Below are 23,539 nucleotides of genomic sequence, written 5' to 3'. Positions count from 1 at the left end.
ATCAAGAAGAAATAGTTTTCCTACTGAACCATTCATGTATGGAGCCTGTAAGAATATTGGTCTGGACTATAAGAATATTGGACTGTAAGAATATTTCAGACTGGTTTCACCAGTGAAAACAGTGAATATAAATTGCCAAGCATCTCCAGAAAATGTAAAAATTGCCCTTACAAAACAGGTTTGAAATATGAAAACTGATTGGTTTGGCAAAAAGGGAGAGCTTTATAAAAATATACTTAAATATATATTTTTATATATACACACACATATATAAATCTTCTGTTTCTCTATAAAATGAAACTTTCTGCATAATTTATGACTCTGAATCAACTAGAGATTGTCTGCAAATTATTTAATTGGGTACTCATAAATAGCTGCCTCAAGAAACAGAAAATTAATTGTCCTGAGAGCCCCAAAGAGTATTCATTAGACTATACTTCATACATATTAAGCCATCCTTTCCTTAAATATCATTATGAGACAATCGAGAAACCAAAAAAAGGAAGTTTTTGGTATTATCAATCCACAGTCACACGTAACAGAGAATGCATGGTTTTATCCCACTTACTTGTTGGGCAGATAGAATCGTCAAAAACCTCATCTTCAGATCCAGACTCATCCTCATCACTCTCCAAGCTGGATTCTTCTTCACTTGATTCATCACTTTCTTCATCTTCATCTAAGGAGAGAGGGAAACATTGTTAATAAGCAGAGAAGTTCCTGTGTTAAGACTTTAAAAATAAATCATTTTTCAATGAGTTAGTTACTAGGGAAACAACAGGTAAATAAGGAAATTATTCAGTATTTTTAGGAGAATTTAAAATGGTTACGGATACAGAGACCACAAACTCAAATGCCTGCAGAAGGTTGTGCAATTAATTTCAATGCATTGAGTCAGAGAGGGTTGAGATCAAGCTGCCAAGCCGCTTATGCTGTGAACCACCTAACACACACTTGATTATACAGTCCACAATTCCTAAATCACAGTGCTCTGAAAACAGAAGATTTTCATAACTTCTCTGAACCGAAGTAATACCATTTATAATCTTCACTTAACCTACTTAGTGTGAATATTCATGTCTTGTTGCTGAAGTATTACGATGTTTGATTTAGAGATTCTGCACCAAACCCTGCTGGGGGTGTTAGTTGACAAAGACTCTCGCCTTTAACCAAACTTGAGTCAGACTCCTCTGAGTCCTCTGACTAGTCCTTGACCTTGAACTAAATGGGCTCTGTCCTGGGCCCATTTAGTTCAGTTTTAGCAAGAGTCCTGATGAGTAATTCCCCACCCTTGATAGCTGGTCAAATTCCTTATTCCCTACACTCAATATCTTATCACTCTGGCCTGCCTTCAACAGAAACCCTGTTAGGTCAGTTTAGCAAAGAATTACCCTACCTCTTAGTAATTTTCTATCAACTAACCCTGACCGTGCTCCTTGGCTATAAATCTCCACTTGCCTTGTTGTATTCAGAGTTGAGCTGATCTCTCCCCTACTACAAAATCCCATTATACTGATCCCCCTGAATATAGTCTGCCTTATTCTTAACAAGTGTCATGAATGATTTTTTTCCTTTAACAATGTCATATTTAATATCTTTTATAAAATTTTTTGAATACTAAAATACATCTGCCGAGTTTTGGATAAGGAATTGTAGACCTTCCCCACTCAACTCTAACCCCATTTTCTTTTAAAACACCTTGAGCCCATGTGTGAACAATTGGCAATTTCTATTATATGGAACATCAAAAAATAGAGATAAGAAGTGGACCTTATACTCACTAGAAGATTTGTGAAATTAAAATGTCTCAGGACTTCCCTGGTGGCACAGTGGTTAAGAATCCGCCTGCCAATGCAGGGGACATGGGTTCGAGCCCTGGTCCAGGATGGTCCCACATGCCGTGGAGCAACTAAGCCTGTGCACCACAACTACTGAGACTGCACTGTAGAGCCCGCGAGCCACAACTACTGAAGCCTGCATGCCTAGAGCCCGTGCTCCGCAACAAGAGAAGCCACCGCAATTAGAAACCCACACACCGCAACAAAGAGTAGCACCCGCTCACCACAACTAGAGAAAGCCTGCACCCAGCAACAAAGACCCAACGCAGCCAAAAATAAATAAATAAATAAACAAAAAAAAAAAATTAAAATGTCTCTTAAAATGACTACAAGTGATCTGTACCACCTTATGAAATAAATCAGCAAAGTTTAAAGTTAGGCTTTAAAATTCTTACATAGATTTCTGTTTTCAGGAAAATGAAGCAGATCTACTTCCCCTATTCCTCCCACTAAATACAGCCCAAACCCTGGACATTATACGTAAAACAAACACAAGAAGACTCTGAGAAGTGGAAAGAAGAAGGCAGACCTACTATGCACTTCAAACCCTGAGGAACAACACTGTGGTGAGTTCCTTGGGCCTTTTTTTTGGCCCTGTATCTCAAAGGTGGAGAAGACTAAGCAACCTGAAACACCAACAGGTGCAGATAAAGAAAGGCCCAACCAGAACCTGCTCTCTCTAGCCAAATGACCTCACCATGCTGTCAGTAGAGATTCTGTGGGGAGCTGGGACTCCCATCTACACACAACAATAGTAAGGAGATTTCCCTTCCCTTGGGTGTAAAAAAAGGCTGAGTACCTCCACCTGGCAGTAAGGAGGATGCACCCACTCCTTCCTCTGGCAGAACAGTGTTAGAGAAAGCCAAGTAAACCAGAAGATTTAAATAAGATACAGAATCTCATACATAATATGAACGTTTCCAGCTCTCAACTGAAAGTCATGCATCATACCAAGAACCAAGAATATCTCCAACTGAATGAGAAAAGACAACCAACAAATGTTAACACTAAGATGACAGAAATGTTAGAATTATCTGACAAAGTACTTTAAGCAGGCAAGATAAAAATGCTTCAATGAGCAATTATGAACACACTTGAAGCAAATGAAAAAATACAATGCCTCAAAGAAATAGTCTCTGCCTATTTGTTTATTTATATAAAGAAGAACTAAATGGAAATTTTAGAACTGAAAAATACAATAATTAGAATAGAAACTAATGGATGGGTTCAACAGCAGAATGGAGGGGACAGAGAAATGAATCAGTGAACTTGAAGATGGAACAGTAGAAAGTAGCTAATTTGAACAACAGAGAGAAAACAAACTGGAAAAACAAACAGAACCCAAACCCCAGAGCCTCAGGGACCTACGGGACCATAATGAAAGGATTAACATTCATGCCATCAGAGTTGCATGAAGGAGTGAGGAAAAGAGGGGGTCTTTAAAAGGACTTGAAGAAATAATGGCTGAAAACTTCTCAAATTTGGCAAAGGACATAAACCTACAGATAAGTTAAATGAATTCCAAAGAGGATAAATCCAAAAAAAATCTACACTAAGACTTATCACAGTCAAACTTCTGAAAACTAAAGAGAAAAAAATCTTGAAGGCAAACAGAGAAAAGGGGATAAGCAATTTGAATATCAGAGGGTTTCTCATCAGAAACTATGGAGACCAGAAGGAATTGGCACAATATTTTTCAAGTGCTGAAAGAAAAGAAATGCCAACCTACAATCCTATATCCAGTGAAAATGTCTTTCAGAAAAAGAGGAGAAATCAAGACATACTCAGATTATAGGAAAATTTTAAAAATTGCCACTAGTATACCTGCCCTAAAAGAATGGATAAAAGAAATTCTTTACACAGAAGGGAATTATTTTTTAAAACAGGAAACTTGGAGCAGAAACATGGATAAATACAATAGGCTTTCCTCCTCCAAGTATTTAAATTATGTTTGATAATTGAAGCAAAAATTATAACATTGTCTGATATGGTTCTAGATGTATGTAGAGGAAATATTTAAGACAACCATATTACAAAGAGGGAAGATAAAGAGATGTAAAGGTAGATGAGGATTCTATACTTGACTTAAACTGGTAAAATGATGACACTGGTGGACTGGGATAAATTATGTATATATAATGTATCAATAATATAGAGAGCAACCACTAAAAAAAGTATACAAAGAGATACATTAAAAAGTGCTAGAGAAAATTAAAATGGAATTCTAAAAAAAATTTTCAAGTAACCCACAGGAAGGTAGGAAAAAGAACAAAGACAGAAAACAGAGAATAAGAACAAATAAAAAGTAACATTGCAGACTTAAGCCCTAATATATCAAGTGTAAGTGGTTCAATTTACCAATTAGAATACAGAGTGGATGAAAAACATTATTTGACCATATGCTGTCTATCAGAAATTCATTTCTAATATAATTATATAGTCAAGTTGAAATTAAAAGGAGGGGAAAAGCATATTATCCAACTATTAATCAAAGCAAAGCAGGACTGGCTATACTAATATGAGATAAATAGACTTCAGAGCAAAGAAAATTACCCAAGACAGAAAAAGACCTTATATAATGATAAAAGTGTCAATCCATCAAGAAGACATAGCAATATTAAATGTGTATTCATAAAACAACAGAGCTGCAAAATATGTGAAGTAAAAACTGACAAAAATGAAAGGAGAAATAGACAAATCCATGATTATATTTGGAGACTTCAACACCCCCTCTCTCAACATTTGATGCAAAAACTATACAGAAAATCAGCAAGGATATAGAAGACCTGAACAATATCATCAATCAATAGAATCTAACAGTAATAAAACACTTCACACAAAACAGCACAATATACATTCTTTGCAAGTGCCCACAGAACATACACCAAGATTGACCATATGTCAGACCATAAAACAAATCTCAACAAATATAAAAGAATTGAAATCATACAAAGTGTGTTCTCTGACCACAATGGAATCAAACTAGAACTCAATAACAGAAAGATAACAGGAAAATCTCAAAACACTTGGACCTACACAACACACTTGTATATAATCGATGGGACCCAGAAGTCACAATGTAAATTTTAAAACTACATTGACCTGAATGGAAATGAAAATGCACTTGAAAATTTGTGGAATACAGCTAAAGCAGTGCTGAGAGAGAAATTATAGTACTAAACTAGAAAAGAGGAAAATTCTCAAGTCAATGATTTAAGCTCCCACTTCAAAACCTAAAAACAGGAGTACAAAATAAACCCAAAGGAAGCTAATAGTAAAGATAATAACAGAAATCAATAAAATTGAAAGCAGAAAAATAATAGAGAAAATCACTTATACAAAGAGCTGATTTGTTCTCAAAAAGGTCAATTGAATTGACAAACCTCTAGCAAGACTGAAAAAAAAAAATAGGAAGATAAGAAACAACTTACCAATATCGAGAATGCAACAGGTGATATTACTACAGACCCTGCAGATGTTAAAAGGATAACAAGGAAATACAATGAACATCTCTATGCACATAAATTTGCTAACTTAGGTGAAATAGACCAATTCCACAAAAAATACAAATTACCACAACTCACCCAATATAAAATAGATAATTTGAATAGTTCTGTAACTATTAAGAACATTGAAATTCTAATTTTAAAACTACCTCGAAGAAATCCATTGGCCCAAATAATTTCACTGGAGAACTTTACCAAACATTTATAAAGAATTGCCATAAATTCTTTACAATATCTTTCAGAAAAAACAAAAAGGAGAGAAGACTTCCCAATTCACATTTTGAAGCTATTATTCTCCTGATACTAAAACCAAATAAATATAGTACAAAAACAGTACAATGATCCTCATGAATATAGACATAAAATTTCTTAACAAAATATTAGCAAGTAGAATTCAAAAATATATAAAAAGAATTTTACATCACACCAAGGGAGATTTATTTCAGAAATGCTAGTCTGATCTGGTAATCAGTAATCAGCCAATATAATCCACCATCTTAACAGGCTAAAGAAAAAAAAAATCACGTAATTGTCAATGCAGTAAAGCATCTGATAAAATTCAACACCCATTCATGATAAAAATTCATGAAAAATAGGAACAGAAGGGAACCTCCTGAACTTGATAAGGACTATCTATGAAACACTTACAGGTGTTTCTTAATGGTACAGGTAGCATACTTAATGGTGAAAGATTGAATACTTTCCCCCTAAAATTGGACTAAGGCAAGGATATCAGTTCTGAGCACTCTATTTCAAGATAGTACTGGATGTTCTAACCAGTGCAATAAGGCAATAAAAGGTAATTGGCATACCGACCACAAATAAATAAAACTGCCCCTTTTTACAGATAGAAATTCCCAAGGAATCAATCAAAAACCCCTAAAACTGGGCTTCCCTGGTGGCACAGTGGTTAAGAATCCGCCTGCCAATGCAGGGGACAAGGGTTCAAGCCCTGGTCCGGGAAGTTCCCACACACCGTGGAGCAATGAAGCCCGTGCGCCACAACTACTGAGCCTGCGCTCTAGAGCCCAAAAGCCACAACTACTGAGTCCTCGTGTCCCAACTACTGAAGCCCGTGCGCCTACAGCCCGTGCTCTGCAACAAGAGAAGCCACCGCAATGAGAAGCCCACGCACCGCAACGAAGAGTAGCCCCCGCTCACCGCAACTGGAGAAAGCACGCACGCAGCAAGGAAGACCCAACACAGCCAAAAATAAATAAATAAAATAAATAAATAAATTTAAAAAAACCCCTAAAACTAATAAGCGAGATTGTTAGATATAAGATAAACATCTAAAAAGCAATTATATTTCTATATACTAGTATGAATATGTGGACACCAAGATTAAAAGCAAAATACCTTTTAAAATTACTCAAAAAAAAGAGAAATGCTTTGGTGTAAATCTAACAAAACATGAACTTGAATTGTATGTTGAAAACACAATGCTGATGACAAATCAAAGCTTTACGTAAATACATACTATGTTCATTCATTGGAAGACTCAACACAGTAAAGATGAAAATTCTCCCCAGATTGATATACAAGTTTAACACAATTGCTATCAAAATTCCAACAAGATCTTTTGTAGGTTGAGAAAAAAAAATTCTAAAATATGGAGATATATAGGAGCTGGAATAGCTAAAACAATTTTGAAAAAAAAGAATAAACTGGGAGAAATTAGTCTACCTGATTTCAGAACTCAATAGCTACTACAATCAAGACTATAGTATTGGTGGAGAGATAGACACATACATCAATAGAAGAGAACAGAAAACCCAGATATAGAACCACACAAATAGGCCCAAATGATTTTTGACAAAGATCAAAAGCAATTCAATGGAAGAGAGACAGCCTTTTCAACAAATGGTGCTAGAACAATTGGAGATTCCTAGGAGAAAAAAAAACCTTGACCAAAATCTCACATCTTATACAAAAATTAACTCCAAATGGATCACGGACTTAAATGTAAAATGTAAAATGATAAAACTTTTAGAAAAAAATAGGAGAAAATCTTTGGGACCTAGGGCTAGGCAAAGAGTTCTCAGACTTGACACCATAACAAGATCCAAAAAGGGAAAAACTCAAGACATACAAACAGCTCATACAACTCAACAACAAAAAATAACCCAATCAAAAAATGGGCAGAAGACCTAAATAGACATTTCTCCAAAGAAGAAATACAAACGGCCATTAGGCACATGAAAAGATGCTCAACATCACTAATTATTAGAGAAATGCAAATCAAAACTACAATGAGGTATCACCTTATACTAGTCAGAATGGCCATCATTAAAACTATATAAATAACAAATGCTGGGTCTCCCTGGTGGCGCAGTGGTTGAGAATCTGCCTGCTAATGCAGGGGACACGAGTTCGAGCCCTGGTCTGGGAAGATCCCACATGCCGCGGAGCAACTAGGCCTGTGAGCCACAACTACTGAGCTTGCGCGTCTGGAGCCCGTGCTCCGCAACAAGAGAGGCCTCGACAGTGAGAGGCCTGCGCACCGCGATGAAAAGTGGCCCCCACTCACCGCAACTAGAGAAAGCCCTCGCACAGAAACGAAGACCCAACACAGCCAAAAATAAATAAATTAATTAATTAAAATAAAATAAAATAAAATAACAAATGCTGGAGAGGGTGTGGAGAAAAGGGAACTCTCCTACACTCTTGGTGGGAATGTAAGTTGGTACAGCCACTATGAGAGTAGTATGGAGGTTCCTCAGAAAACTAAAAATAGGATTACTATATGATCCGGCAATCCCACTCCTGGGCATATATTCAGACAAAACTCTAACCCAGAAAGATACATGCACCCCAATGTTCATAGCAGCACTATTCACAATAACCAAGACATGGAAACAACCTAAATGTCCATCAACAGATGAATGGAATAAGGAGATGTGGTACATATATACAACGGAACACTACTCAGCCATAAAAAAGAACGAAATAATGCCATCTGCAGCAACATGGATGCAACTAGAGATGATCATACTAAGTGAACTCAGAAAGAGAAAGACAAATACCATATGCTATCACTTACATGTGGAATCTAAAATATGACACAAATGAACCTACCTACAAAACAGAAACAGACTCACAGACATAGAGAACAGACTTGTACTTGCCAAGAGGGAGGGGGTTGGGGGCGAGATGGAGTGGGAGGTTGGGGTTAGCAGATGTAAGCTATTATATATGGAATGGATAAACAACAAGGTCCTACTGTATAGCACAGGGAATGATATTCAGTATCCTATGATAAACCATAATGGAAAAGAATATAAAAAAAGAGTGTATATATGTGTATAACTGAGTCACTTTGCTGTACAGCAGAAATTAACACAACATTGTAAATCAATTATACTTCAATTTAAAAGAAGAAAAAAATTTTTAAGGGGAAAATTGACAAATTGGACATTGACAAAATTCAAAACTATTGCTCTGCAAACTCTGTTAAGGGAATGAAAAGACAAGCTATAGACCAGGAGAAAATATTTGCAAACCACATATCTGACAAAGGACTAGTAGGTGTAATATGTAAAGAACTCTCAAAACTCAACAGTACCAAGGCAACAGTCCTATTCAAACATGGGCAAAAGACATGAAGAGACATTTTACCAAAGATATACAGATGGCAAATAAACATATGAAAAGATGTGCTTGTTAAATGAAACTATCCTATGACATATTATACCAGATACATACACAATCCAGATGGTTAGAGACCTAAAGGTTTATATCCTCTCCTCTGTATCTGCATAGTGCCTCTACATTGTCTATGTTGTAGTGAAATAAAAGGGTGTACTATGTCCCTTAGTTGTTTCTCTATTTCATGCTAATGAGAAAAAAATCGGATCATACGTAAAAAGAAATACAAACCAGCATCTCCTTCAACCTCCTTTTTCTTCACCCGCTTAATCCTCTTCTTTAGTACCTTCATGAGAAAGTTAGCAAATTTATTGTTTTCTCCAAGGGCTGCTTGGAAACCAGCATAGAGTGCCTTTTCTTGGTCCTGGACCTTGGCGACTTCATTCTTTTTCTCTTCCATCTCTTTAAGAGTTTCATTTATTTTCCACTAAACGAACAAAAACAAGAACAAATGATAAATAAAATATTTCTGATAAACCAGGTTCAGAGAACAATGTACATGACAATGTAAGGTTACAGCCTACAAACATTTTTTAGGCTTCTTAATAGAAGTTTACATTTCTGATGTTTCTGAATGCAGTCATTCATTTATTTGAAAAAAATTTTATAATTCTTTTGTAAAAATCAGTTAAGTTCAGAATCAGATAAGATCGATTCTTTGACATTTAACTTCCTCAAGAAATTAAATTAAGTAAATTGAAATTTTTACTGATATGTGGATATCAGCTAGTATTTTTCCATGTGTGGTCTCAAAAAAGTTTTTTTTCATATCAATACAAGATAACTAAAACAAAAAGGCACATCCGCTCTTAGTGAAGCTGACATACCTAAAAACTGACGTCACTACTGAGTATGTATTATCTAATACAATCCTTCTTCTTTTGAGACAAAGATAGATGGTCTAATTAATTTCTTTAAATTTAACATATATGTAACAAATAAACTTAATTTCCTGTGCTATTCAATTATTTATTACTCTGAAACTAGCTATAATATTTAAGAAATTTACCAACTTCTTTTCCAAGTATGTTCGTTCATAAGGATAATATATAATCAAAACTCAACTTCACATGATAGCTACTGACAACAAAAACAGACTTTTAATTTTGAAATCCATAGGTAAACTAAACATAAGGGTCACTTTTGAAAAATTTATTCTCCTACCTTACAAAATATCAGATCAAATTCATTAAAAAGTATGACTCACTTCTCCCTGAGCACGGCTACCAAAAACAGAAAGCAAACAAGAACAAAGGGGAGAAGGAGGAGGAAGAGAAGACAAGAAAGAGATGTGGACTAGAACAAGGGGGGAAATTAAGTTGAGAAGAAGAAAGAAAAGAAGAATCAAGTCCCCTCCATAATTAAGGCTGTAGCCAGCTAGCACGCTTCTGCCCATTCATACTTGCATGTCCTGTTCCTCTTTGTCTAATGAATTAACACGCTCTTGAAGTATGTTCTCCTGTTTTTCAAAATTCTTCAGGAGAAGCATTTCTTGAAATAATGTGACATGGTGCAGGTCAGATAATTTCATCTGAGTGTCTAGTTTCAGTTTCTGATGTCTCAGGAGACGGAGTTCTGCATCAAAAGTGACAATCAGTTCTTTGATCTGAGGTAGAAAAAGATTTGAGGGTATGTTAGAAGTTTAAAACAGGTACATGAATTTTTAAAACTATCCAACAATACTGATTTGTTTGGGTAAAAGCATTTTCTTATTATGCCCTTATTATGGATGGAGAATTACAAGGGTGGGTGGGTGGGGCACACATGTGTGTATACAGTCACATAATTTAATTTATGTACATTTAATACCATTGATGAACTGATTTATTAAGTGGTAGGAATTCTGTAACTGCAGTTATTTGAGCTGTTTCTTCACCATTGATTAAGCCATTGATCAAGAATGTCCTTCTTGCTGGTTTAAATCGGAGACAGTGAGCTCTGTGTGGGTAGTATTGTGTCTGTCTCCACTCTATCCCCATGGTATCTCTACACTGCCCTTCACACAGTAAGCACTAAAAAAATATTTTCCTCACCTTATTTTGAAAAGTTTCAGATCTACAGAACAGTAAATATTTTTAAATAAATAAATATAATTGTGGAGCCACAAGAAACCTGTTCAATCTTCTTGGTGTATTTACAGATGAAGAAATTGAGAGTAAAAGTGATTTCCCTGAGATCAAATTTGTTACAGAGCTTGGATAAGAACCCAAATCTCTCATGTCCTGGTCTAAACTTTATTCCACTGCGATTTCAAATGATTTTAAATTCTCAGGTTTACTTTGATTTTGACACAGCATCTCCCTTGCCCCATCCCAAAGGAGATGAAGAGATCAACAGAGAGCCCAAAGGGCTGATTCTCCCAATGAAACTAGTACAACAGGAAAAAGACAAACCATTCCATGTTTTTCATTAGGCTGTACTTGAATGGGGAGCCTCAACTATCAAATGCCTATAATGAGTGAGGGCTCAGCCTGGGGCTGAGAAGAGGAAGATATCTGTGGGTTTGGGTCTGTGAAACTGCTGGAGAATTTCAGAGAGCTAAAAAACAAAAACAAAAAAACCAACAAACCAAGGAGAAGAAAAATTAAACTTTTAATGTATGACTGTAGACTAAGTGGGTTCCACTTTAATGTTTGTTCAACAAATTTGAATTATTTTTAAATTTCTTTGGAGGAAGCACTATGTTTCCTTCAGTGCAATACCATTCTGCAACTATACCACATAGGTGTCCAAGGTTGTAAGGGTTATGCTTGTTTTATTCTCACTACCCTTCACAGCCTGTAAGCTTTATAGGATAGAGAACATGTATGACTTGACAACTGTTTCATCCCTACTACCTAGCTAGCACTGTTCCTGCACATAGAATGTCCAATAAACATTTGTTAAATTAATAATTAGTTAAAATTAAATCAATCAGAACTTTTTACTGAATATCTACTATATGTCTGGCATTGTCCTAGACACTTAAGGGGAATCCTAGAATTGTATAATCTAATGAAACAGAGACTAAAAAAAATAGAAAAAAAATCAAAGAAACTAAAGCTTGTTCTTTGAAAAGATAAACAAAATTGATAAACCTTTATCCAAACTCACCAAGAAAAAAAGGGAGAGGGCCCGAACAAATAAAATCAGAAATGAAAAAGGGAAGTTAAAACTGACACCACAGAAATACAAAAGGTCATAGGAGGCTACTACTAACAGCTATATAACAACAAAATGGACAACCTAGAAGAAATGGACAAATTCTTAGAAATGTACATTCTTAGAAATGTACAATCTCCCAAAACGAAACCAGGAAGAAATAGAAAATATGAACAGACCAATTACCAGTACGGAAATTGAATCAGTGATTTAAAAAACTCCCAACAAACAAAAGTCCAGGACCAGAGAGCTTCACAGATGCATTCTACCAAACATTTAGAGAAGTGTTAACAGCTATCCTTCTAAAACTATTCCAAAAAAATTGCAGAGGAAGGAACACTTCCAAACTCATTCTATGAGTCCAGTATCACCCTGATACCAAAACCAGGCAAAGATATCACACAAAAAAGAACATTACAGGTCAGTATCACTGATGAACATACATGCAAAAGTCCTTAACAGAATACTAGCAAACTAATTCCAACAATATATTAAATATTCATACAGTATGATCAAGTGGGATTTATTCCAAGGATGCAAGGATAATTCAATATCCACAAATCAATGTGATACACCACATTAACAAATTGAAAAATAAAAAACATATGATTATCTCAATAGATGCAGAAAAACTTTTGACAAAATTCAACATCCATTTACGATAAAAACTCTCCAGAAAGTGAGCACAGAGGGAAAATACCTCAACATAATAAAGGCCATATATTACAAACCCATAGCTAACACATTATTGACTGGGGGATTTTTGCAGAAACTAATGCCTGTGGCCATAATATGACTCTGGTCAAAAATGTGTTAAAGGTGAAAAGCTAAAAGCATTTCCTCTAAGATCAGGAAGAGGACAAGGATGCCCACTCTTGCCACTTTTATTCAACATAGTATTGGAAGTCCTACCCACAGCAATCAGACAAGAAAAAGAAATAAAAGGAATCCAAATTGGAAAAGAAGAAGCAAAACTGTCCTTGTTTGCAGATGACATGATACTATACACAGAAAATCCTAAAGACACCACCAGAAAACTACTAGAGCTCATCAATGAATTTAGTAAAGTTGCAGGATGCAAAATTAATATACAGAAATCTGTTTGATTTCTATACACTAACAAGGAACTAGCAGAAAGAGAAATTAAGGAAACAATCCCATTTCCCATCACATCAAAAAGAATAAAATACCTAGAAATAAATCTACCTAGGGAGGTAAAAGACCTATACTCGGAAAACTATAAGAAACTGATAAAAGAAATTGAAGATCACACAAACAGATGGAAAGATATACTGTGTTCTTGGGTTGGAAGAATCAATATTGTTAAAATTACCATACTACCCAAGGCAATCTATAGAGTCAATGCAATCTCTATCAAAATACCAATGGCATTTTTCACAGAACTAGAACAAAAAAATTTTTGTGTGAAAACACAAAAGACCTCAAATAGCCAAAATTATCTCAAGTAAGAAAAACGGAGCTGGAGGAATTATGCTCCTTGACTTCAAGACCATACTACAAAGCTACAATGATCAAAACAGTATGATACTGGCACAAAAACAGACACATCAAGCAGTGAAACAGAATAGAGAGCCCAGAAATAAACTCATGCACCTATGGTAAATTAATCTATGACATAGGAGGCAAAAATATACAGTGGAGAAAAGACAGCCCCTTCAATAAGTGGTTCTGGGAAAACAGGACAGCTACATGTAAAAGAATAAACTTAGAACATCCTCTAACACCATACACAAAAATAAACTCAAAATGGATTAAAGACCTAAATGTAAGGCTGGGAAACCATAAAATTCTTGGAGGAAAACATAAGCAGAACATTCTTTGACATAAATCGTAGCAATATTTTTTGGATCTGTCTCCTAAAGCAAACAAAAGCAAAAATAAACAAATGGGGCCTAATTAAACTTAAAAGCTTTCAGACAGCAAAGGAAACCATCAACAAAATGAAAAGACAACCTACTGAATGGGAGAAAATATTGGCAAGTGATATGACTGACAAGGGGTTAATATCCAACATATACAAACAGCTGATACAATTCAACATCAAAACAAACAAACAATCTGATTAAAAAATGGGCAGAAGACCTGAATAGACATTTTTCCAAAGAAGAAATGCAGGTGGCCAAAAGGAACATGAAAAGATGTTCAACATAGCCAATCATTAGGGAAATGCAAATCAAAACCACAATGAGATAATCATCTCACACCTGTCAGAATGGCTATCATTAAAACACACACACACACACACAAATAACAAATTTTGGTGAGAATGTGGAGAAAAGGGAACACTCACACACTGTTGTTAGGAACGTAAATTGGTGTAGCCCTGTGGAAAACAGTAGGGAGGTTTCTTAAAAAACTAAAAATAGAACTACCGTATGACCCAGCAATTCCACTCCTGGGTAAATATCCAGAAAAACCAAAAACACTAATTCAAAAAGATATGTGCACCCCAATGTTCATAGCAGCATTATTTACAAGATATTGCGAAGATATGGAAGCAACCTAAGTGTCCATCAACAGATGAATGGAAAAAGATGTGGTACATATATACAATGGAATATTACTCAGCCATAAAAAAGAATGAAAATTTGCCATTTGCAACAACATGGATCGACCTGGGGGATATTTTGGGTAGTGAAATAAGTCATCCAGGTTAAGACAAATATTATATGTTAGCAGTCATATGTGGAATCTAAAAAAAATAAAACAAACTAGTGAATATAACAAAAAAGAAACAGACTCACAGATATAGAGAACAAACTAGTGGTTACCAGTAGGGAGAGGGAAGGAGGGAGGAACAATATAAGGGTAGGGGATTAACAGGTACAAACTATTATGTATAAAATAAGCTACAATGAACTAACACACCATTGTAAAGCAATTATACTCCAATAAAGATGTTAAAAAAAAATAAGCTACAATGATATATTGTACAACACAGCATATTTTATAATAACTACAAATGGAGTATAACCTTTAAAAATTATAGATCACTATATTATACATGTGTAACATGTAATATTGTACATCAACTATACTTCAATTAAAAATTGTATAATTTGTAAGACAAAACTAACACATATAAAACAGCAAGAAAAATAAGTACAAAACCTAAGGTGCTGATTATAAGTGCAAATGGAATTTAGAAGAAAGGAGAGTATGCAGTGTGGGCAGAAGATTCTGGAGAGGGTTTGGAAGTGAGCTGAGTTTTGAATGATGACAACTTTGGAAGAAGTCATTGTAGGTAGAAGGAAATAGCGAAGAAAAAAGCACAGATATGAAACTCAGAAGTGGGGTGGTAAGTGGGGAGAAACAGGAAGAGTGAGAAAACAGCACTGGAAGAAGTAGAGATAATGGGTGAAGAATAAGGTTGGGGAGTAATACGTGCTGCTTTCAGACACACTGAGGAAGGGGATTCTATACGGCTGGCAGGAGGGAACTTCCATACAGGAAAGGACCTTTTCCTTCCATATTCAGAGCACCTCCTGCACACAACTGGCCCCAGCCTGGTCCTGATTTTCCTACAAATACAAATATTTGCCATTCCAGCTCCAGAACAATTCTGGAGCTAGTCATTACCATGAACACTCTCACTAATGGGGCAAATCACACATTAGAGAAAGAGCAGGGGGTGAAAAGCAGAGGGAGCCCCATTTTCACCGGAAGGTTTTTAGTTATGCTCTATCTGTCATCTGAAGGCTGCGCCATCACTTCTGCTTTACCATGACTTTAGTTAGATACCAATTAACATGGATTTGCCCTTAATTCTTAGCTTTCCAAAAAGAAAAAAGCTCCAAAGTTCTGGGCAGAGCACAATGATTTTCAGAAGACCAGGGATGGGGAGAAAGCCAAGCCATCAGTGAGTTGTGGGCTGGTCAGGGTTTGGGGAAGATTAATGTAGAGAAATTAAAAATAATTTTAATTATTTTTAATTAAATTCTAATTGAATTTTAATTATCCTGCTCCTCTCTCTTTCAGCTTTAAATAAGCAGTCTCATTTCTTACCCTGTTGATCAAATACTGTTGCATGTACAAGTGTTTAATCTCATCCCTCTTCATAATCTCTAGCTCCACTTCAGTTGGATCTGTTCTTTCAAATTCCATGAACTTTGGGATATCTAGATTGAATACTGACGCTTTTGATGATCTAGACAATGAATCACGTGCCGTCAAATCCCCATCCTTTCCAGAAGAGAGTCTGAGGAAGCTTCCAGCTGAGCCTGCAGACGCTGCCTGTTCCACCTGAGGGGCCGTTTCAGCCTGATTTTTCATCTGCTGTCGCTTAAAAGCTAGGAGGGTTTCCTCATCATACTGAAATCTCTTTTCTGGAACTTCTTCTGGGTATATCTGAGGGATTTGGGGAATGGGGATGTGCTTGGATACGTGAAGAGTCGACTGAATGTTCTTCAGTTCTTGCACCAGGCACTGTATTTCCTCGATGACAGCCACTTTAAGGTCTCGAAGAGAGACAATGCACTTGTTCATGTGCATTTTCTTTGCATAGGCCTGATAAAAAGAACAGGAAGAAAGCAAAATGACAACCTACTCACAAAGGGCAGCTTGAAATACAATTTGCTTTTGTCCCTTGACTGGAATGACTAGCAAAAATTCAAGATAAAAATGTATCTGATCATTCCTGTTCACTACTAAGTTATTTTCTGTAGTTTTTAGGCTTTTCCCCATTTCACCTCTCCATAAGGGGAAGATGGTCTGGATGTGACCTCTGGTGTCCCCCAGCTGGCTTGCAGGGTTGAGTTCCCCCATCCTCCTTCCACCACTCAATGGAAGTCCTTCCTGAGCCCTGTACTCAGCCAGGTCCCAGGGAGGGGAAGGCCATTCTTTGGTCAGGAACACACAGTAACCGTCCTTCCCTGATGAAAACTCAAATCCTATTGGCTTAGACTCGCTTAGGGTTGCCCACCTCGGGCCACTTTAGCCTGTTGTCGTTCTGTATTTTGGCCACATTCTTTCTGTTACTCCTTGTGCAGGCAAGGTCACGATCCTGAATTCCAGTACCACGTCACACTAAGAGGTTCCTGGACTCTTCCTTGGTTCCTTCTCCACTCATCCGAGCCCAGCTATGCCCCTGCCTCCAGTCACAGGTGCCAAACAGGCCCACTGCTCCCTCACTGCCAGCTCTCTCCCCAGGCTGTGTTTCCTAAATGCTCTGACCAGAGCCTCCAGTCACATGCAACCCTGCTCCTGGTGTGCAGTTAGGCAACTAGACGGCCCAAAGGCTGTTAAGAGTAACTTTGCATAAGTATACAGGTTAAGAAAAATAAAAGATCGAAAGGCATTTCTTCAAGTCGTCTTACAAAACTTACCTGTATATCTACTATCTACTGTAACAAAATAGAGGAGATGTTTTACATACTTAAGAACAAACCTTTAAAGCATTAGGGTTTAAACTCAAAATCCAGCCCTTGGGTGAGTGGGGGACCACTTCTGAAGTACCTGGAGGACCGAGAATTAAGCGGAGAACAAACCCAAACCAGCCTGGTGGCTGTAAGGCCTACCTCTTTCAGGAGCCCAATTTACATACCAAGCCTCTCTTTCTAATTTTCCAAATACCACATACCTAAACACTAGCCACGGACGGGGGAGGTGGCGGGTGGAGGAGGAGGCGGGCGGGGCGGGGAGGAATGTATAATACACGACTTCTAAAATGCTTGATACTTTTCAGTGACTTTGAATTTAACCATGATAAGAATGACTGTTTATTGACTTTGACCATTACTTTAACCCTATGAAGAAGACTAGACATGTCTTGTCTTACTGTTGTTCATTGGTAGTAATACCTTTTTTTTTAAACAGACAATACAACTGAGGCTTAGGGAGATTTACATGACTAGCCAAGTTCATATAACTATTAAGTGGCAGAGATTGGAAAGGAACTCTGATCTTCTGACCGGTAGAATTGTGTGCTGTGCATTATTTAATGCTGTCATTTTAATAAAATAGATTTCAGTACAATGCAGTTCCATTCAAGACATCACACCTGTCCATCACCTCTACCTGGACTATGAAATTTCAGGTGGGATGACTGGCAAACTGTGATCAAAAGAACATTTCTCTATGACAATGGATGAAACATGATAGTTGAAACAAGAATTGCCTTAGACAAACAGCTAGAAAAACAATCCAAACGGTCACTAATAAAATGTTCAAAATGTCCATTAGATCAGAAAGTTATAGGCATGAGCTATGAAAATTTACTTGTGGCTGTGAATTGCCATACCAGGATCTTTGTAGTGCTGGCATGTACAGCATCTTTGGTGAAATAGAAAAAGACACTCCTTCCTCAAGACACTTTACTTCCATTGTCAGAAAATTATAAAATATTCAAACATGCTATATCTGTGGTATGATTGGTACTCTTTTCAATGTGATGCCTTGAAATGGGCAACCTGCACAGCCATATTAGGTGGCCGTATACAAAATTCTCCTCAAAATGGTAGCTCAGATGCCTTCTGAGCCTCTAAGTGTGAAAAGTCACTTGTCAATTCAAAGCAAGGAATTACTATGACAGGGAGAGGAAACTTTAGGATGAAAACAGGTATGAGAAATCAGGATGATTAGAAGCAGTTTGGGGAAATGCAGAGAGAATCAAAAAGGAATATATTAATTGTTCAGTATTGAGTCACCTGCAATAGTTTGGAAGTCCTTCAAACAAAGGCTAAATACAGTGGTCTATTTTCCTAAGTCTTGGTGGTCCACAGCAGCCAAAAACAATAGCCAACAAGGATGTGTTTGAATTTCAGAGATTCAAAGTTCTTAAAATATAATGCCTTCACTCATGAAACTGGTATTGAACCAAGTAATTAATTTGAAGGCTGGTTCTGCCATGTTAACTAGTCATGAATAAATCTCTTATCTTTGGGACTCAATTTCCTCATTTGTAAAAAGGGGCATTATTCTAGATAATCATGAAGGCCTTTTCCAATTCAAAATTTCTATGACTATATATCTTTATGGACTAGCTAACAAAATGGGTGGTTTCAGCAGAATTCAATAAAAAAACAAAACAAAACAAAACCAGGGTGTGTGCCTCATTGTCATGAAAGCTATGGGGAAGTACCATAGAGTCGAGGTATCCCAGTTCCTCTTTCTTCTTGGCAGCATTTATTCTCATGTGTTCAGGTATCTTATAGTCTGGGGCTGTCTTCAAATTGAAGTCTCCCATATACAACTGGGCCTCTTTGATGGCTTGAACATCTTTGGGATCTTCATAGTCATCATCAGGTTTACTCTTGTACCTATCAGAAAAACAGAAAACTCAGCCATAAACATAACAATAAACTCTAATTTGTCTACTTTAGGCATATAATCAAATTTAATCATGAAGCAAAAGCATAATGCTGAGTCTGTGGTGCTACCTTTTTCTATAGAGCCCAAGAATTTTTTTAATGTTAATGACTATTTTTAAAGCAGCTCAAGCAAAATAATAAGTAATAAATAAAAAATAATCAACTAGATGGTGCTGAAATAATCTGAATCATTCTTAGGCTTTGGTTAACTTCAAAGTAATTTAGATCAACATTGTTATTTATTCCCTCAATAGAAATTACGCTTTGGATACAGGTTTGTTGTTGTTGTTTCTTTTTTTAATCACTAAAATGTTAAAGTTTTTAAAAAAACATAAGCGACTGTCATAACGTTTGTCATAACATTTTCAAAAAAAGGCACGTAATTCAAAATGATAGCACGAGTATATATGTATTTACCTCCCTCTCTTTTCCCACATTCCATGGAAATGGCATTGTGGGGTGTCAAAGGAAGTAAATCACTAGGAAAGCTGAGAATGGGGTAGGAAACCATGAGCAAACTAGTGATAGAGATACATTTCTAGAAGACAGAAAGAAGATGAAATTGTATTAATGGATAAACCAGACCAATGAAAACTCTAGTCCCAGATACCCCCAGGAGAAGGCTATAAAAAGAATTGGATTGGGTCTTCTTGATAGAGTTCCTAGGAGGCTCCAAGCAAAGATGGAGCAGGTATGGAGCAGGGAATGGAATGCTAGACATTATTTGGCAAAATTAATTAGAGGATTGAAAAGGAATGCCTGAACCAGTTGAGCCCTCCTAGCTTTCCCATCTACACACATGCAAGGCAGTAGCAACCTTATACGTAAACTAAAACTGAAGAACTAATCTCTACAGAAACTGACCTCTCTGCTTGGGAAATACTAAGGTAGCTATGTTATGGGTTGGCACCCCACTGCAGGGGATCTTCATTGGGAGACCCTAACCTACCTAATTCTTTAAAGTGAAGCCTGTCAGTCAACATGAGCATATAGCTTCAGTCAGCCCTTTAGGGGAAAGCAAACATACGTATAGCAGAGGAAACACATGCCATCTAATGTATTAACTGACAATTGTTCATTTGTGTATAACAGCACTAAAAGGAAAGATTAATATTTTTAATGAAAGGAAAGGGATAGAGAAAAAGGAAAGGAAAGAAAGGAAGAAACAAAATACTTCTGCTCTTGCCATGTGAGAGAAACACAGCCCATAATTATCCTCATGCTACAAATAACTAGAACTGAACAAAAATATATAAAACAACTATGTTCAGACATTGAATGATAAGCAGCACAGGACTGTAATTCCTGAGAAAAGTGAAACAAAATAAGTAATCCTTACTGTCTCCTAATCCTTACTGTCTTTCCTCTGCATGGAGGAAATTATACTATGGAGTAGGGTTGGAATCCCAGAAATCAGATTTCACAGAGGCCAGAATGGCTAGAATTTTGTGGAGAAGACTATCAGAGCTCCACAAAGAAATCTATATAGGGCTCTCTTGAGTTTTTGGCTGAGTATTAATTTGTATACTTGTAATGGGAAACACCATGAAGGTGAACAAAGAACATCTGGGGAAAGTCAAATACTGGGAAGCTGTAAGACAACTAATTCTCATAGTTTACACATGGCTGGGACTCGCTTATGATCCTACCAGCTAGAGAGACCTTGTTAAATGTAGAAGACATTCAGTAGAAACCCCAAAAGAGTCATGCCTTCAAAGTAGGAGAAACAGAAGATTTAGACAATATTATCAATCACCTTGTCCTCATTGACACGTATGGAACAGTACACCCAAGAATACAAGAATACACACTCTTTTTCAAGCGCACATTGAACTTTAACTAAGAGACTATATGCAGGCCTATACAATTTCCAATAAATTTAAAAGAATTTCAATCACACAGACTATTTTCTATGACCACAAAAAATTAAATTAGAAATCAAACAGAAAGATATTTTTTAAAACCTCAAAATATTTGGAAACTAAACAGCACATTTTAAAATAAACCACAAGTCAAGGAAGAAATCACAAGGGATACTAGAAGATATTTTGGACTGAATAATAATGAAAATATATCAAAACTAGTGGAATGCAGCTCAGGGCTTAGAGGGAAAATTTTACTTTAAATACTTACATTAGAAGAAAAGTATAAAATCAAAGTTTACACCTTAAACTTAAACCTCAACAAGAAAAAAAAGAGTTAAGTAAACCCAATTAAACTAGAATGAAGGAAATGATATAGAACAGAAATCAATGACATAGAAATCAGACAAACAATATTTTTTTAAAAATCTATAACCAAAAGCTAGTTGCTTAAAAAAAATTAATAAAATTGATAAACCTCTTGCTGGAATGATCAAGAAAGAGAGACGATACAAATTAACTATGTCAAAAATAAAAGAGGACAACACAACAGATACTACAGAAGTTAAAATAATAATAAGGGAATAGTATTGTATGAACTATATTATGCCAATAAATCTGATAACCTAGATGAAATGCACAAATTCCTTGAAAGACACAAATTACCAAAACTGACCCAAGATGAAATGGAAGATCTGAATAGCACTGTAATAATTTAAATTTTGAGTTTATAATTTATAACCTTCCTTCAAAGAATACTCCAGGTCCAGATGGCTTTACTGATAAATCTTATCAAATATTTAAGGAAGAAATAATACCAAGTCTAAACAAAGTCTTTCAGAAAATAGAAAAGAAAAACATCAACTCTTTTTATGAAACCACTGTTATCCTGATAACAACCCAGAGAAGACATTGCATAAAAATAAAACTAGAGAACAATATTCTTCGTTAATAAGATACAAAAGTCCTTAACAAATTACTAGCAAATCAAATCCAGCAAACTATTTTTTGAAAATATCAAATATCAAGTCTATTTTATTTTTCTGTTTCATTGAGATGTAATTGATATACAATATTGTATTAGTTTAAGGTACACAACATAATGATTTGATATGTGTATATATTGCAAAACATTTACCACAATAAATTTAGTTAACATCTATCACCACACAGTTACAATTTTTTGCTTATGCTGAGAATTCTTAAGATTGACTCTCTCAGCTCAAATACACAAAACGGTATTGTTAATAGTCACCATGCAGTATGTTACATTCCCAGAACTTATTTATCTTATAACTGCAAGTTTGATTTTTGACCACTTTTACCCATTTCTCCCATCCCCCCCCAACACCCCTTGCCTCTAGCAACCACCAATCTGTTCTGTTTCAATAAGATCAGATTTTTTTAGATTCCACATACAAGTGAGATCATATAGTATTTATCTTTCTCTGTCAAATTTGTTTCACTTAGTATAATGTCCTCAAGATCCATTTGTGTTGTCACAAATGGCAGGGCTGCTTTCTTTTTTTATAGCTGAATAATATTCTGTTGTACAGTATATATGTGCCACAACTTTTTTTAATCCATTCATCCATCAGTGGAGATTTAGGTTGTTTTCCTGTCTTGGCTATTACAAATACAGTGAATATGGGGGTACAGATATCTCTTTGAGATAATGACTTTATCTCCCTTGTATATATAACCAGGAGTGGAATTGCTGGATTATATGGTAGTTCTATTTTTAATTTTTTGAGGAATCCCCACACTGTTTTCCATAGTGGCTACGCCAACTTATTGTTGTTCCCACCAACAGTGCACAAGGATTCTCTTTTCTCCACATCCTCACCAACACTTGTTATCTCTTGTCCTTTTGATGACAGACATTCTAACAGGTGTGAAATGGTATCTCATTGTGGGTTTGATTCTCATTTCCCTGATGATTAGTGATGCTGAACACTTTCACATACCTGTTGGCCATCTGTATGCCTTCTTTGGAAAAATGTCTATTCAGTTCCTCTATTCATTTTTATTTTATTTTATTTGCTATTGAGTTGTATGAGTTCTTTATACATTTTGGATATTAACTCCTTAACAGATATATGATTGCAAATATTTTCTCCCATTCTGAGTTGCCTTTTCATTTTGTTGATGGTTTCCTTTGATGTACAGAAGCTTTTTAGTTTAATGTAGTACAGTTATTTATTTTTTGTTTTTAT

The 23,539-nt window shown here is 36.0% G+C and overlaps 1 protein-coding gene across 4 annotated transcripts in view; it reads right to left on the bottom strand.

Annotated features, from left to right (window-relative positions):
- The window catches only part of CFAP44 (cilia and flagella associated protein 44), a 133,807-nt gene that overhangs the window by 13,510 nt on the left and 96,758 nt on the right, over positions 1–23,539 (bottom strand). For all 4 annotated transcript variants that reach the window (XM_082460119.1, XM_082460118.1, XM_082460121.1 and 1 more), the window contains 5 exons: positions 19,233–19,410; positions 16,160–16,660; positions 10,395–10,598; positions 9,224–9,419; positions 569–679 (listed from right to left, as the gene is read on the bottom strand). In XM_082460119.1, coding sequence (XP_082316245.1) covers positions 569–679; positions 9,224–9,419; positions 10,395–10,598; positions 16,160–16,660; positions 19,233–19,410 — 1,190 coding nt within the window. The remainder of the gene's footprint in view (positions 1–568; positions 680–9,223; positions 9,420–10,394; positions 10,599–16,159; positions 16,661–19,232; positions 19,411–23,539) is intronic.

Source organism: Balaenoptera physalus (assembly GCF_965194825.1).
Source record: "Balaenoptera physalus genome assembly, chromosome: 4".
Classification (NCBI taxonomy): Eukaryota; Metazoa; Chordata; class Mammalia; order Artiodactyla; family Balaenopteridae; genus Balaenoptera; species Balaenoptera physalus.
The sequence above is the reverse complement of the archived record's forward strand: the minus strand, read 5'-3'. Positions and strand labels throughout refer to the sequence as shown.